Consider the following 16,564-nt stretch of genomic DNA (forward strand, 5'->3'; position numbering starts at 1 on the left):
TGCTTCAATTGCAGCAGTCAGTTCTAACTTTGGAATTGTTATGCCTTTCAGAAGTGCGAATCTACATTTGGACAGATGCTGCAGTTAATCTTATCATTTACATCCGTCATCCTGAGATAGGTAATGTTGAAGTCTGTTGGCTTAACACAACGAGGTATATTTCCTCAGCAATATATAGTGGTATAGTATCATCCCAACCATAGGTAAGACGAAAAATTTGTTGAAAGAGCATCTTTGCTCTCAATACATACGGTCAAGTGTATCCCAGGGATCATAGACGGAACTTGCAATACTTAGCAGTCCCGACGTTTAGGTTCCACTTGAATATTGAACTGGAATTGATCTAGCTCAACATTCCGAAGCATACCCAGGGCTCTTTCACAAGGAAAGTTGTCAAAGTTCATAGGCACTTCAACCCTTTAGTCTATTCCTCTTCAGGTAGTGAATATATAACTTCTCTGCAGTTAGAAATCTACTTGTTAAGTCGAAATTCACCCCGCTGTAGTAGTTCCTTTAATTGGTGAACAAGGTAGACAGCTTCATCAGCTGACGGCACGGAATTCAAGCAGTTATGAGCATAAAAGTTTGTTTTAACAGTCTGCAATACCTTGGGATGAAATGTACTTGCATTATCCTCAACGGCACGATTGAGAGCAAAGTTGGCGCAGCTGGGGCTTCAAACACCACAAAATAGGTGGACAGTAATTTGGTATACAAGGGGAATATCACCTGGATTGCCGTTGGCCCACCACATAAAGCGGAGAACATTACGATCAGAAGGTGTTACTCGTACTTGTTGGAACATACTCTCAATGTCCGCCATAAAAGCAATCGATTCTTGTCGAAAGTGAAGTAGGACTAAAATAAATTTATCTGTTGGATCCGGCCCTTGGTATACTTTTTCATTTAACGAAGTACCATTTGCTTTAGCAGCGCAATCAAATACTATTCTACATTTGTCTGGTTTTTTAGGGTTAAGTACTCGATGATGTATTAGACAAATTTGGTGGTGCATTTTCGAATGAAATATCCATTGTGTAATGTCCTTTTCTAACACAGTGGAGTCGTTCCATTTAAATATGACCCTTCAGTCATTGATGGACATCACAGTTAGTTTCCTCGGTACTTTTAGACCACCACAAATCATAAAAGTTTGTTTTGCTTTGTACATAGTGACTTGACTGGGATTGGTAGTTCCATCCGCCAATAGGACCGTTTATGGCCCAGCTCAGGACCGTCCACACTCTAAAGGGTTTCCCTGGATTCCCTCTGCGTACTTCATGTGGACAGAGCAAGTCAGGCATATCTTGTCCAATGAGAAGTTGAATCTTCGAATTCTTGAGGACTGCTAGCTCTATATCAGCCAGTTGCGGCCACTTTGATAACTCTTCTCTACAAACCAAATTTTCAAAAAATGACCTTACAGTAACCTGTGACATAAATGTATGGCAAGTATCTTGCAAGTCAGAAATGTCTACCGATTCGGTGTTTATTAAAAGCTTACTTTGCTCAATTGTGGTGAGCTCTACCATACACTCCATTCTCTTCACTCCAAATGTCTTGGCTAACTCATCAGTACAGTAACTGGCAGTGCCACCTGGATCAACCAAGGCATAGGTGTCTACAAAGGTGTGTTGATCATTACCACGTACACGAACAGCAACAATAGGCAACGCAACCTTTTTATTCTGCACATGAATAAAGTTACTCTTGATTGTAGAACTTGGTACGAACGCTGGTGGTAATTTTTGTTGCGACGTCTCGGGTACAGTAGATGTGGTGAAAGGATTACCACGATCTTGTGTATCTTTTTGATGTGGAATGTGCAGGAATTGGTACAAGTAAACGTTCGTGTGCAATCCTTCACAGTGTCCAGGTTTAAAGCAATTAACACATAACGACTTTGATCGAACATAGACTAGCCCTCGCAATGCCTTAAAAGATTTGCAGTAGGTAACAACATGGTTCTGTCCACAATATATACAAATATCTTTCGGCTTACCGGTATATTTAGTAGCACTTAGTGTACGACTTGTTATAATATTGATTTATGGGTTTTTCGGCAAGGTAACAGGTTTTGACTGTACAGAAAAGCTTCCCTTTGGGTTTCGCTTATCATGTGCGATGGTGTGCTTCTCTTTCTGGATTAATTTACCAAATATGGGATCATTTGCTGAAGTGATGAACAAAATCAAGTCATCCAATCTTGGATTTCGATTTTTTTCAAACTTTATATCCTGATTCTTTTTCAACCACCGAGTTTTCAAGTAATTTGGTAATTTCTCTGCAATTTGACAAAGACTTCTACGATTCTGCATTTCGCTTAGAAAACCCATAGACGCTAAGGTTTCCTGACAACTTTTCAACTCATCCGCAAAATTCTGCAAATCAGGAGAACTTTTTTCTTCTGGGCGTTTCACAATTTTATCAATGCATGCCTGTGCAATTGTATCATTGTTGCCAAATCTTTCCTTTAGCAATTTCTATAATTTATAGCTAAGAGGTACGTGACCGTTACTTGGTTCCTTAATCAGGCAGCATTTGAGTAATTTCTTGGCTTTTCCGGTGCAAAATTGGATCAGACTCATAAGCTTTGCTCTATCATCTTTGGATTTTTTATCAAAAGTATTGTCGAGAGCTCTGATAAATGACCAGTACTTTAACGGATCGCCAACAAACACTGGCAACTCGTTCTTTGGCAATTGCTAGGCCTCCACAAGTGATTGCTGGTGTAATTTTGAGTCTTTTAACTTTTGATGTACCGTATAGCGTATGTCAGCTCAGATGCTTGCTCTGAGACATTCGGTACTTGTGTTTCCATTTTTTGCACAGCTGAAGGTTCCCAGGACAAACTGGTTTAGGTGTAGGGCTTGCAAGAGTATTAGTGGACCCTTCATTCCGAGGATTATATATTGTCGGCAAGCATACATCATTTGGTGTAGAGTGAGTGAAACGCACTCCAGCATCAGAATCAATCACATCAGAATATACTTTCTGTACTGCATCAGCCTTTGCTACTTTGGCACTTAAATATGACACTTGGCGTCGGTGTTTAAGTTCCAACTCTTTTCTTTCCATCTCAATCATTGAGTAATGTTTTTTTTCATTTCTAAATCCAGCAACGACATCGTTGTCTCTCAAGTTCCATTTGGCGCAATTCTTTAATTCTTCTGAGCTCAAATTGCTTCTTTTTAAGGGCCTTTTACTCAGATAAAGCCTGAATTTCAGCTTCAAGTGCTGCTTTCTCAGCCTTTGCCCTAGCTCGTGCTTTATCAAAAGTGCTCAATGTTGTAGAGACGTCGGAGGTCTTACCGAGTTCTGAAACAGACAAATGTGTGTCCCCAGAATAGTCAATACCAGTTATCCAAACATTTGTATCCTCAATGAAACAAGTTACATTTTCTACAAATTGCTTTCTATATTATTCCGCTTCATGCTTTAGCTTTTCATCTGTAAGAAGTATGTAATAATCCTCATGTGCCTTTGCAAATTCCTTCACAATAGTATTAAATTCAATCATGCCCAACTTAATTTCCAAAAGGTTTTCATTTGTTGACATCAGTTTTTGTATTGTGGTCATGGCGCGGGTCACAGCTCCCTTAGCATGACTACATCTGGACTTGTAGTGTGCAATCATATCTTCCAGCTCATATGTAGGTCTACTGCTTGCCATGATTCACATTATTTCAGTCTCTGATTTTATAACACTAATACTGAACTTGATTTTGAACTGTAACGTCGCTAAACGTTAAAAGCGGTGCAAACAAAATTCATAGTCGTACCCAGCCTATTGTTTACGCGTTCATTTATTTCTTACGGTGTAGTTTTCCAACGGTTTAAAATAACGAATTATCAATGGTATAAACTGAATGATTCAAAGAACGGTGTACACATTAAGGTATTTCACAGTCTCCTGGGTGTATCCAAATGTATAATAACTGTATGTAATTGTCTCCTATGTCTACAGCTTACAAACAGGTATGGCTAAATGCTAGACATCCTGTGTCGTGCTGACTAGACATACCAATTCATGATAATAAACCAAAACACTGTATGAATGAACACAGTAGTTGTTCTAAGCTATGCTTAAAGTTTACAAATATTCACTGCATGTTGAAAACAAATGATCGGTCGTGACGGAGAGTAACAAATAACGAGAAACGACTAGTCGCTAAACTTCAACTCCTTTATTTCCTTCAGCACTCAACAAACGAGAGTGAGTGATTGTGTGCGTTGCTACAAAGCAAGTAAATATCAAACAGTAATTCAATCTATATATGTACCAGTGTGTACTTGTGTTAACAATTAATAACATCATTATTATCAGTCATCCAAACTGTGGTTTATAAACATTACAAATAATATAAAATACTGTGCATAGAATGCCTGATGTATGTTGACAACATTATTGAAAGTATGAAATTACCGTAAAATTTTGCCTTCTCTGTATAACAATTATGACCAATCAGTTTACAATAATTCTAGGCTCCTATAACCTGAAACTCAAACACAATAATGCATACAATATTGATAACACAAATGATCATCAACAATACATGATCGGAAATCATAAACAACAAGCGCATCGCGCGTATAGCGTCTAAACCTTTAGTACGCTCAATAACAACCGAACTACGTCAGCCTCCTAATGCTGCTAACAATAGCATAATATTAATTACATAGCTATCTCAATGGCATGCTCAAGGTATTTTAACATAAAATAATGAGCCTACAACAATGCCTACTCCTAGAACATTAACACTATGATAGATCCTCAAACATTATGAAATATAATCAATAAGATGACGTAGGCCTAGGCCTAATTTCATTGATATTTCATAATTCTTAGGCTCGTCGCCTAGACCTGACCTAGTTTAGTTGTTCTCAAGCCTATAATCGAACTTGAGATGAACCAACTGTAATCATTTGTTTAACAATCCTACTCAATAACAAATACATACCCAGAAAAACTCAGCATGCATTTTGACATTCTCTTATCTTATTATGAAAAATACTTTTTTTCCTATGTTCTCGTCCTACTACGAGAGAAACCTTCTTCCACGCATTCCACACACATGCTTTGGTCTGTGACCTTTATTTTACCTTTTCAAACATAGAGGGCGCAACCTCTAAAGTCGCACGAATCGACCACAACACCGGCCCTCCTAATGCAAACCTAAGTGAGCATTAGCAACCCTAAAGTTTAAACATCATATATTATACCTCAAAATATAGGTCACAATTCAAACATTAACCCAAAACTATGTAAATGTAGCGCCAATAACACTGAAAAGGAAGAGAGTTAAAGATTATGCATGTTTATTTTTATTTTTTTTTATTTTGTTTTTAAACCTACATCGGCTTCTAGCTGTATTACAAGCTGTTCAAAGGGTTTGGTCAAGCTTGATGTCTTTGTGAGCACCTTACACACGATCTAACGAGACCATTGTTTCCATAGTGAACCTCTTCCACTTTTGCCAACGGCCAATGCGACTTGGACTGTTGTCTTTAATCAAGACGATATCTCCTGCAGCAATGTTTCGTCTCGACCGTTGCCATTGATGACGTTCCTGTAATGTTGACAAATATTCACTTTTCCAACGCCGCCAAAAAAGATCAGTAAGATACTGGACTTGACGCCACCTTTTTACTATATCATTCTTATTGAATACACATGGAGCATACGCAGCTGAGTTTGCTCCAATCAATAAGTGATTGGGCGTTATGGGATCCAAATCATCTGGAGTGAACTGGTTGATAGTGAGTTTGCGACTATTCATAATGTATTCTGCTTCACAGAACAATGTAGTTAATCCTTCATCATCAACTTTTAGGGGTTGTTCCTTAAGAACTCCATATAACACCTTGCGTGACGATCGAATCAAACGCTCCCACACACCTCCGAATTGTGAGGCCGCTGGAGGGTTGAACGTCCAGTCGATATTATTCGCCGACATCTGCTCATGCAGTGTAACGCGATATATGTTGCTAAGTGCCTGTTGCAGCTCTGACTTAGAACCCACTAAATTCGTTCCGTTATCTGATGTGATACCCTTAACACCATGACCACGTCTTGCCAAGCACCTTTTTAATGAACGTGCTACCTCTAGATATACCGCTCTCGTTTGAAAGCAGGTGAACAGTACTCCGTATTTTTTCAAAACTGATCAATCTCACATACAGCGCGACACCATAGTCTTTTGTTGATGCGTCGCTAAACACATGCAACTGACATTTGCAGTTTGAGCCACCTGGGCATTACAGCATCTTTCAGCAATTGCAGTTCATGCCACCATTTTATACATTCCTTCTGTAGTTCCTCTGGAAATTCATCATCCCAATCAGAGCCATTCAAACTAATAGGTTTTTGAAATATTATCTTAGCCGGCAACACAACTGGAGACAGTAACCCCATCGGGTCAAACACTGCACTGACGATAGATAGGAGCCTTCTTCTAGTCCATGGTTGTTCCTGACTCGTTACTCTGGGTGGACTAAGTTGGAACGTGTCATTTTCCAAGTCACATCTCACACCTAAAGTACGCTCACTTTGTATCGTTTCCTCTGTCAAATCAAGACCCTTTAACTCCTTCGACCGCTGATCTTCATGTACTGAATTGATGACCTCTTTGTTACTACTAGACCATTTAGTCAGGTTAAATCCACCACGTAAACAAAGCATCTGTAGTTGTTGAATCATTTGGATAGCTATCTCTGGATTATCCAAGCTCTTGAGAAGATCATCTACATAAAAATTCTTCTTTACTGTGTCAATTACCTCTGGGGAATAATCATGCTTGTTATCTTCGGCGGTTTTCTTCAATGTGAAATTGGTACAAGACGGAATACATGTCGCACCAAATATGTACACCTTCATTCTAAAGACATCTGGAGTACCATCTGCCACAAGTATCTTAAGAAGTTTCGATCTTTCTCTGGCACTAACACTTTTTTTCAATATTTTTTCACACAAAACATATTTTCAATATCGGCAATTAGAGCTACCTTGCCTTGCCTAAAACGCAACAACACCCCCAACAAACTGTTAGTGAGGTTTGGGCCTGGAAGGAGACAATCATTCAAAGACACGCCTTCAGACCTGGCAGCACAGTCAAATACTACTCTGAGTTTTTGCTTCAGTGAGTGGTAGACTCCATGATGCGGAACATACCAGTACTCTCCATCCCTTGCTAATTCATCTTCTGGAACCTTCTCCGCAAACCCTTTGGTTATTAACATGTCCATGTATGAACAATACTCCTGCTTGTATTTACAATCCCTTGCCAGTCGTTTCTGCAACGATTTCAATCTCTTCTCTACCGCATACCTGTTGTTCGGTAATTTTACATGATCGTTCTTAAATGAAAGTGCAACACAGTAATGACCATCAATCATAGTAATGCTTTTCTCAACCTTGGAAATGAATTCCCGATCTTCGACCAAAGGTTGTTGTTCGTGAGTGAGAATTCCCTTTTCTGGAAAGTCCATTTCCAATGATCTCTGAAACAAACCTTCCAGCTTCTCATCATCTATGGGAGCATAGTCTACCAAATGCGTTCTATGAGAAGCATAGTGAACAGATGTATTGTTCCTTAACAGCCCCCACACAATCCATCCTAGTCTAGTTCTCGTTGCATGAGGCGTGTCTTCCATACCAGTCCTCAGTTCGAGTGGAGTATATGCTCCTGGTACCTTCATGCTAATGAGTAGGCCGACTTCAGCATCAATACGATTAAACTTAATTCCTTTTAGGTGGGGACATTTGTCCACCTCCTCCTGGGTTGGTATCAGATTTTCCTCCACAGGTATGTCCTTTTTTGAGAAGGCTAAGAATGGTCACTTTCTTATCGTTACCCTCAAGAGACTGTATAGTTAATCCCTTCACTAATTCGACTTGGCAGTGTGAGGCACTCCCATTGTTTTGAAGGAAATGGAACCCTTCGTACCTCCTACACCTAACTGTGCCATTAATTTCTCAGAAATGAAGGAAATGTTGCTTCCTTGGTCGAGCAACGCATACGTACTCGCTTGACGACCATTTATCAATACTATTACTGGAACCACCGCTAAGGCACAATCAGGATCTTCATCCAAACATGCTGATGCAACATTGCTGTTGCCTAATGGGTGTGGATGGTTTAGCAAAGAGCCACGACCACCTTGGTTTTTAGGAGACATATCATCTCTGTGGAGAGTAGTAGGATGTTTCAGCTTACATTTACTGCAAGTATGACGTCGAGTACACTCTTTCGATTGATGTCCTCTACCCAGACAACCATAACATCGTCGCTCCTTAGTCAGAAAATTTAACTTCCCTTCTCTTTTCAACCTTTCGAAGGCCACACAAGCTCCTAACCAACATTTGACTGCTTACAATATGGACATTCTTTCTTTCTCAGTGTAGACTCCTCTGTATCTGTTGATTCTAGACTGACGAAGCTGCTTCTTATAGGACCATTGCCTCTACTGTCTTTCTGTTCTGACGCTACTTTAGGCCTTTCATCTTTTATGTTCCCAAAGGTAGGGTTATCTAACGTCTTAGCCTGTCTTTCTACGAACTCAACAAAATCGTTCAACTCTACTCTCCTCTTCTCCTGAATTTGCACTCTTGTAGACCTCTAGACCTCCAACGATCTCTAATCTTGAAAGGAAGTTTCATCATCAATTCTTGAATGCTGCTAGTATTGTTTAGCTCACTAAGGTGGTCCAGATCAGTCATTACGTTTTTGCATTCCAGCAAAGAAAGTGAGAATTCTGAAAGAGATTTTCCATCTTCAGGTTTAATAACAGGATGTCCTCTTATCTTATTCAGATATGCATTTGCTAACTTGAAGGGATCCCCATACTTTTTGCTATAGCCCTTTTTGCCTCCGTATAACCCCTTGTAGAATCCATCGCTATAAAACTCCTGACCAATCTATTAACATCACCAGTGGTATATTGTTCCAGATAATAATAGCCTATCCTTGTTGTTTAAAACCTTTCTTTCTACTTCATATTCAAAGGCTCGCATAAACCGTCCATAATCTCTTGGTTTACCATTAAATGGGTGTAATTCTCTTTTAGACAGACTTGACTGGATGGCGAATTGTGAACGTACTTCACCCTGCTTTTGAAGAATTGTTTGCAAGGACTGGCTGACTCCAGGGGTATTTGGAAACCATGGATCGGTCGTGACGGAGAGTAACAAATAACGAGAAACGACTAGTCGCTAAACTTCAACTCCTTTATTTCCTTCAGCACTCAACAACAAACGACAGTCAACGACAGCACAATCATACAGAGAGTGAGAGTGAGTGAGTGATTGTGTGCGTTGCTACAAAAGCAAATAAATATCAAACAGTAATTCAACCTTATATATGCACCAATGTGTACTTGTGTTAACAAATAATAACATCATTATTATCAGTCATCCAAACTGTGGTTTATAAACATTACAAATAATATAAAATACTGTGCATAGAATGCCTGATGTATGTTGACAACATTATTGAAAGTATGAAATTACCGTAAAATTTTGCCTTCTCTGTATAACAATTATGACCAATCAGTTTACAATAATTCTAGGCTCCTATAACCTGAAACCCAAACACAGTAGTGTATACAATATTGATAAAACAAATGATCATCAACAATACATGATCGGAAAAAATAAACAACGAGCGCATCGCGCGTATAGCGTCTAAACCTTTAGTACGCTCAATAACAACCGAACTAAGTCAGCCTCCTAATGCTGCTAACAATAGCATAATATTAATTACATAGCAATCTCAATGGCATGCGCAAGGTATTTTAAAATAAAATAAAGAGCTTACAACAGTGCCTACTCCTAGAACATTAACACTATGATAGATCCTCAAACATTATGAAATATAATCAATAAGATGACGTAGGCCTAGGCCTCTTTTCATTGATATTTCATTATTCTTAGGCTCGTCGCCTACACCTGACCTAGTTTAACTGTTCTCAAGCCTATAATCGAACTTGAGATGAACCAAAAATCATTTGGTTAACAATCCTACTCAATAACAATTACATACCCAGAAAAACTCAGCATGCATTTTGACATTCTCTTATCTTATTATGAAAGAAAACTATACTTGTGATTTCCTATTTTCCCGTCCTACTACGAGAGAAACCTTCTTCCACGCATTCCATACACGTGCTTCGGTCTGTGACCTTTATTTTACTTTTTCAAACATAGAGGGCGCAACCTCTAAAACCGCAAGAATCGACCACAACAACAAATGCCAAGGTGTTACAAGGATAATGATAAGGTACTGCGATTCAATCTAGACCAATGGGAAGGAAGAATGAATGTGAGGATACTAAATAGTAACGGTAATGTTGAAATGTGGCATGTGTTTATTTAAATTAGGTTTTTTCCCAGCTGATGTAGAGGGCCTCATTGATCTTGAGCTGGCAGAATCTAAAACACTTAAACATATCGTCTGATAAACCACGACAGTGTTTAGTAGATCCGTTAAGGTTAGATTCGTTAATAGTAGATATGTAAATATTTGTCCCGAGTCAAATGCTTTGTCGCTTGTTTTGTTAGATGCTTTATTTGTTTCACCAATATAAACGGAATTACATCCCGCACAATTAAATTATAAACAAACAATATTTGAGAAAACAGCTTATAAAGTTTATGATTTTGGGCATTCCTTTGCCAGAAAAAATCACCAAATTGTTAAAAATTTTTGTTTTAATATTTAAAAAAAAAATGGGGAAAATAACAGCATGCCATGATGTATAGATATATAAAGGTTTATTTCTGTCTCTTTTATTTTCTTCCATTTGCATTTGAAAAACAGAAATCATTAAAAAACGATGGGTTTATGAAACAAAATCAAAAGGAAAAAGGCACTTGCCCGAGAAGATTCATTTAAAAAAAAATCTTGTATTGGACAGGCCTGAACACAAACTCACAAAGGCACACAGACCCCCCAAAAAAAAAAAAAAAAACCAACACACAACACAAACACACACAAGCAAGACGAGTCACGAACAAATTAATTTTTGAATTGCGAAACAAGGTGATTCCTGAGTTTAATAGTAAAAGACCTCACGGAAATTGAGTTTATAGTTGAGGATGGTAAATTATTCCAGAGTATAGGGCCAGTGTATCTAATATTGTGTTGAAAATAGTTGGTGCTATGATTAGGTATGTGAATATCATTTCTGGATCGAGTACAATAATTGTGAATGGAGTGATTGAGGGTAAACATATTACATAGATGGTTAGGGAGAATAGAATTAATGGCAGTGTTTAAGAAAGTACCTTGTTGAATATTGTTAATATCAGGGAGTTTGAGAAGGTTTAAATTGGAGAATAGGGGAGAGGAATGAGACAGTGGTGGAGCACCAGATATAATTCTAATAGCTTTGCCCAAACAATGTTGCAGTAGCTCAAATAAGGAATGATTAATGAGCAGTAAAGAATACGAAGAATATTATGGGGTACAAATGGGCTTTTTGAAATTTTGTTCTCTATTTCGTGGATATTTTTCCATGCAAGACCACTGTCAAGATGAACTCCTAAGAACTTAGCTGACTGAACAGAGGGTATGTCATATTTATCGAGAAAAAAATTAAAAGGAGTGGTATCAATACACTTTAACTCCTGTGGAGTCCCAAACGGGATGAAGTTACATTTGCTATGGTTAATTGAAAGTTTATTAGCAGCTTAGTATTGGGACAAAGGAATCAGATTGGAGTTGACAGTATCAAATAATGATTAGATATTATGGTCAGAATAAAAAATAGTGGAGTCATCAGCATAAAGGAAGAAATTAAAGTAGGTTTGAGGATTAATGGATATCATCGATGTACAAAATAAAAAGGAGAAGACCCAGTAAAGAACCTTGAGGAACTCCACAAGTTGTTGGTCTGCAATTTGATATAGAGGTAGAATATTTAGTACACTGAGCCCGGTTGGAGAGATACCTTTTGAGAAGGGTAAGTGCAGGGCCACGAATTCCATAGTGAGTTAACTTAAATAAAAGAATATTGTGATCAATTGTGTCGAAGGCCTTGGAAAGATCTATAAAAAGTCCGATTGCAAGATGGCGATTTTCAAATGCATTAACAATTTTGTTAGTAAGATCAATAAGGGCCATAGATGTACTATATCCTTTTCTGAAACCGAACTGCTTTTCATAAAGTATGTCATATTTTAAAATAAATGAGAAAACTCGATCGTAAATTACCTTTTCCAGGGCCTTCGAAAAAATTGATAGTATTGAAATTAGTCGATAGTTAGAAAGGTCAGATTTTATGCCCGATTTATATATAGTGACCCGTGCTAACTTCATCCTGTCTGGGAACACACCGTTAGTTAAGGCAATGTTATAATGGACGAGAGATGAGATTAACAATATATTTGAAGGCTTTAGTATGGAAATCATCAATACCTGGGGATTTGTTGGTTTTAAAAGAGGCAAGTATTTTGATCACTTCAGCCTCATTAACTTGGGTAAGAAATATAGAGTTATGGGTTGTGTGCTAGAAAGAAAGTCTTTAAATGAGTTGTTATCATTGGGAATTTTGTTAGAAGGGGAGGGTCCAATTTCGACAAAAAATTTGTTAAAAGCATTATAAATTATATCAGGATCATTGGTGAATTCTTCATCACGGTAGAAGGAGGTATTGAATTGTTCCCTACTTGTTTTATTGATTAAAGAATTATTGGTTTTCCAAGTTGCCTTGATATCATTTATGTTTTAGAAATGTATTTTTTTTTTTTTTTTTTTTTTTTTGAAAATATAGTTTAATTTATTTCGGAATTCGTTGTAAGCTCTTTCATTTTTAGTAGAGGGGCAATGGAGAAATTTAGCATATAATCTTTATTTATACTTGATTAATTTCAGCAAACCATCTGACTTCCATGGTTTAATCTTACTCGGCTTTTTGGGAGAATTCTGTAGAGGAAAATGTTTATCGTAAATTGTCTTTAATGTGGTTACAAAATTAGAATATGCTTTATCAGGCAGGGTCTTGACTACTTATAACTTCAAACCACTGTTGTGTGGACACGTCATTGACGGAAATTTTTTAAGGTGGTGGAATTAATTTTTATAAATTTAAAACTCTCTTCCTTATTTGATCCACATACAGCACGTGAAAAATACGAAATATTGAAAACAGGAAGATGATCAGATATGTCGCTATAAATTAATCTGCTCAGATTAGGAAAGTCTAATTGATTAGTAAGGATATTATCTAATAAGGTAGCTGAATTTTTCGTGACACGAGATGGTCTGTGGATGCGGGGTAGATAATGGTTGCCAAAAAAGGAGTTACCCAGCAGCGGGCAACGTTATCAGAATATCAATATTGAGGTCTCCCATAATGTAGACAATTTTGTTCTCTTTGTTTAGAAAGGACAATGTCAAGTGCATTAGTAAATTGAAAATGGTCAAGGGAGGGGATCTATACACGGTTCCGACGACAATGTTTTTGCAATGAGGTCTTGTAATCTCAATAAAAATTGATTCACAGTTAGAGGGGTTAAGACGGAGTCTAGTAGAAAATTGGATACTATTATGAATATACATGGCTACTTCACCACCGTCTTTATGTGTTCTATAGTGGGAGAAAAAATTATAACTGGGGAGCTGTACTAGGGGATTATCATACTTGAGCCAGGTTTCGCTCACTCCAATTATATCAAAAGGTAGTTTGAGCGAAGTTAAAAGTTGTTTCATTTGATCAAAAATTTTTCAAATGCTTCTAGAATTGAAATGAATGGTAGAAAAAATATCAGTTGAGGTTTTAGTGATAGGGAACTTATCAGGGTCGTAATACTCTGAGATGCTTTGTTTGTTATTAGAAAATAAATGAGGATCGGGATCTATATTGGAGGTAAAATCATCTGAATTGTTAATGAAGGGGGAAAAATATAGGTTGGATTATCGGTCGGGACTCCTGGTGCTGTTACAACTACAATTAACATTGGACATAATAAATCATACCATAAAAAATCAGTCAAAAGAAAAAAAAACAATTAACATTACAATTTTTTGAGCAGTTTTTTTAAACATATCTTCGTTAATATTAGGCCGATTTTTTTGGCTGTTTTTGCAACGTGTTCCTTATTTATTCAGCTATAATGTCATGGTATTTTTAATTTTAAAATCAATGAGGTGTCGTCGGAATCCTTTTTTTAAGCGAAGTCAGTTGGCGATCGCCCAGTGTATTAAATCCTATCTGTTTACAGAATTTTGCGATCGTGTTTACGAAAATCACTCTCACTTCTGAACGAGTCGGTCGATTTTAACGGCTGTTTCGGTACGTAAAAATAGACTAATTAAGCTGTCTGTTAAGCTAAAAATCAATATGATTGGATGAGGGGTCTCGTCGGAACGCCCATTTCTTTAGAGACATTGACATGATCTGACACACTTCGACTAATGGTAAAGAATAGACGGCAGTTAAACATTCCCGAAAAGCCCGTGCTGGTGTAAGGTTGATATAAAAACAGCAGTTTCTCAGCTAATACTTGCTTAAAATTCACCATTTTTGTATAAAGAGAAGTCTTTTCTGATTTATAATATGTAAACATAGTTAGTTTTAAGAGTTTAGTTGTTTTGTCACGAGCAGTTTAAAATGTCCAGTTTTTTTCGAAACTAGCATCGTGATTTAGCCGTCTTGATGGACTCGACCACTATACATGTAGGTAAAGGCGGTCAAGCGTCTTGGCTAAGATGGTCTCCTTGACTTCAAATTTGTATTTACAGTGTTTTTATTGATGTTACCATTAAATATATATCAAATATCGTGACAGACCAAAAAATGTGTTATTATAATTTTACAAATAATGATTATGTGCCTATCATTCACCTCTAAGTAAAGTGGTACGGTCAAGCTTTTTTTGACTGGGCTACACTATGTAGCGGAGAGATTAAGATTGAGTGATAAGAACTCTACGCACTGAAATTAAATAGGTTCAAAAAACAAAACAAATTGTAATGAATAGCAACTGTTACAAAACAATTTTTGGAAGTCAGAAGTATAAACAAATTGGAATGAAAAAGCTCAAAAGTATCAAAATCTGCATATATAGAATGTCAGAGTTTGAGGGAGGCCAAAGTGAGTAGATTGTAAAATAAATTCAATCATAATAACAACAACAACAATCATAATAATAACAATAACAATAATAATAGTAAAACAATATAATGATAATGATAAAAAATAATTAAAAGATAAATAAAATAACAAAGTTCAACTTTTATTATTTTAACTATTATTCAATAATAAATATAATCATTTTCAGTTATGACAATTATGATAAAGATAATAATAACCAAAATGCCCCTCTATTTGGAACAACCTACCATTCTCAATTACCAATGCTGTCTCTACCAGAGCCTTTTCTAATAAACTGAAAAAACACTTAATCTCAAATTATTAAACTTTCTGAGGTTGAAATTCGTAGTGCTGTTTTGTTTTGAGCTGCTTTCTCTTCTTTTTTCTATATATATTTATATTTTTTTTATTTATTTATTCATTTATTTAATTTATTATTTATTTTTTTATTTTTTTTTTCAGGCCTGCCCATCACAAGATGTTTGTTTTTGCAAACAAATTCTCGGGTCCTGGGCTTCTTCCAATTTTTGTATTTTGTATTTGTAATTTTGTATTTTTAAGTGCCTTTGGAAGAAAATAAATGTTTTGTTAAATTGAATTGAATTAATTGTTTAGAAAATCTATAGAAAATTATATATAAATAACTATAGAAGCCCACTATAAAAAGTCTATTAAAAATCTATTAAAACTATATTAAAAATCTATTAAAACTATATTAAAACTATATTAAAAATCTATTAAAAATATATAACAAAAAACTATAAAAAAAATTTATAAAAACTCTTTAAAAAATAAATATAAAAACTATACTAAAAGACTTAAAAAACTATAAAAATTATATAAAAAAACTATGAAAATTCTAATAAAAATCTATAGAAAGTCTATGAAAATTTTATATAAAAAAACTTAAAAAAACTATAGAAAATCTATAAACAATTTTATAAAAACCACTTATAAATCTATAAACATTTTATAGAAAAAAAACCCTATAAAAACACATTAAATATGCGAATAGAAATTCTATAAAATTATATAGAATATCTGTGTATTTTTTATAAATAAAAAATGTGGGTGTTGTGTGTTTTTGGACAATTCAACTGTCTTCAACTTTAACTGGCCCCAATTCCAATTGGTTTGCAATGGTCCCAGTTCCAATTGGTAACAATGGCTTTAATCAACTTCTCCAGACTTACAAAATACACTGAGTTCATATACAAACCATAATTTCTTTAAATTAAAACACCAACAAACATCATACGGTAGAGACTTCCTAGGGTCTCATGTACTAGCACACCCCCTTCATATATTATCGTTTTTGTACCTCAAATTCAAGTCTATTCTAGAGTTCTTTGCTTTACAGTCTGGTTGAAATAAGCATTATTTTTAGTAATGTAGTCCTATTACAAGAGTTTATTATATAAAACAATATTCAAGAACCATTTGTGTTACAGGTGTGCATAAACCAGCATTT

General features: G+C 36.1%; 1 protein-coding gene across 1 annotated transcript; it reads right to left on the reverse strand.

Annotated features, from left to right (window-relative positions):
• Window positions 1–6,214: 6,214 nt before the first annotated feature.
• Window positions 6,215–6,877, reverse strand: LOC117110659. The gene has a single exon (XM_033253418.1). It carries the CDS (start codon window positions 6,875–6,877, stop codon window positions 6,215–6,217), a length of 663 nt encoding a protein of 220 aa, XP_033109309.1.
• Between the last annotated feature and the right edge of the window lie 9,687 nt (window positions 6,878–16,564).

The sequence above is a fragment of the Anneissia japonica genome, unplaced genomic scaffold, assembly GCF_011630105.1.
Source record: "Anneissia japonica isolate Jap-2015-1 unplaced genomic scaffold, ASM1163010v1 scaffold287587_len645178_cov120, whole genome shotgun sequence".
NCBI lineage: Eukaryota > Metazoa > Echinodermata > Crinoidea > Comatulida > Comatulidae > Anneissia > Anneissia japonica.

Bases quoted from the DNA above. Each gene is read 5' to 3' on its own strand.
- LOC117110659 (XM_033253418.1), bottom strand. From the start codon at position 6,877: ATGAAGGTGTACATATTTGGTGCGACATGTATTCCGTCTTGTACCAAT.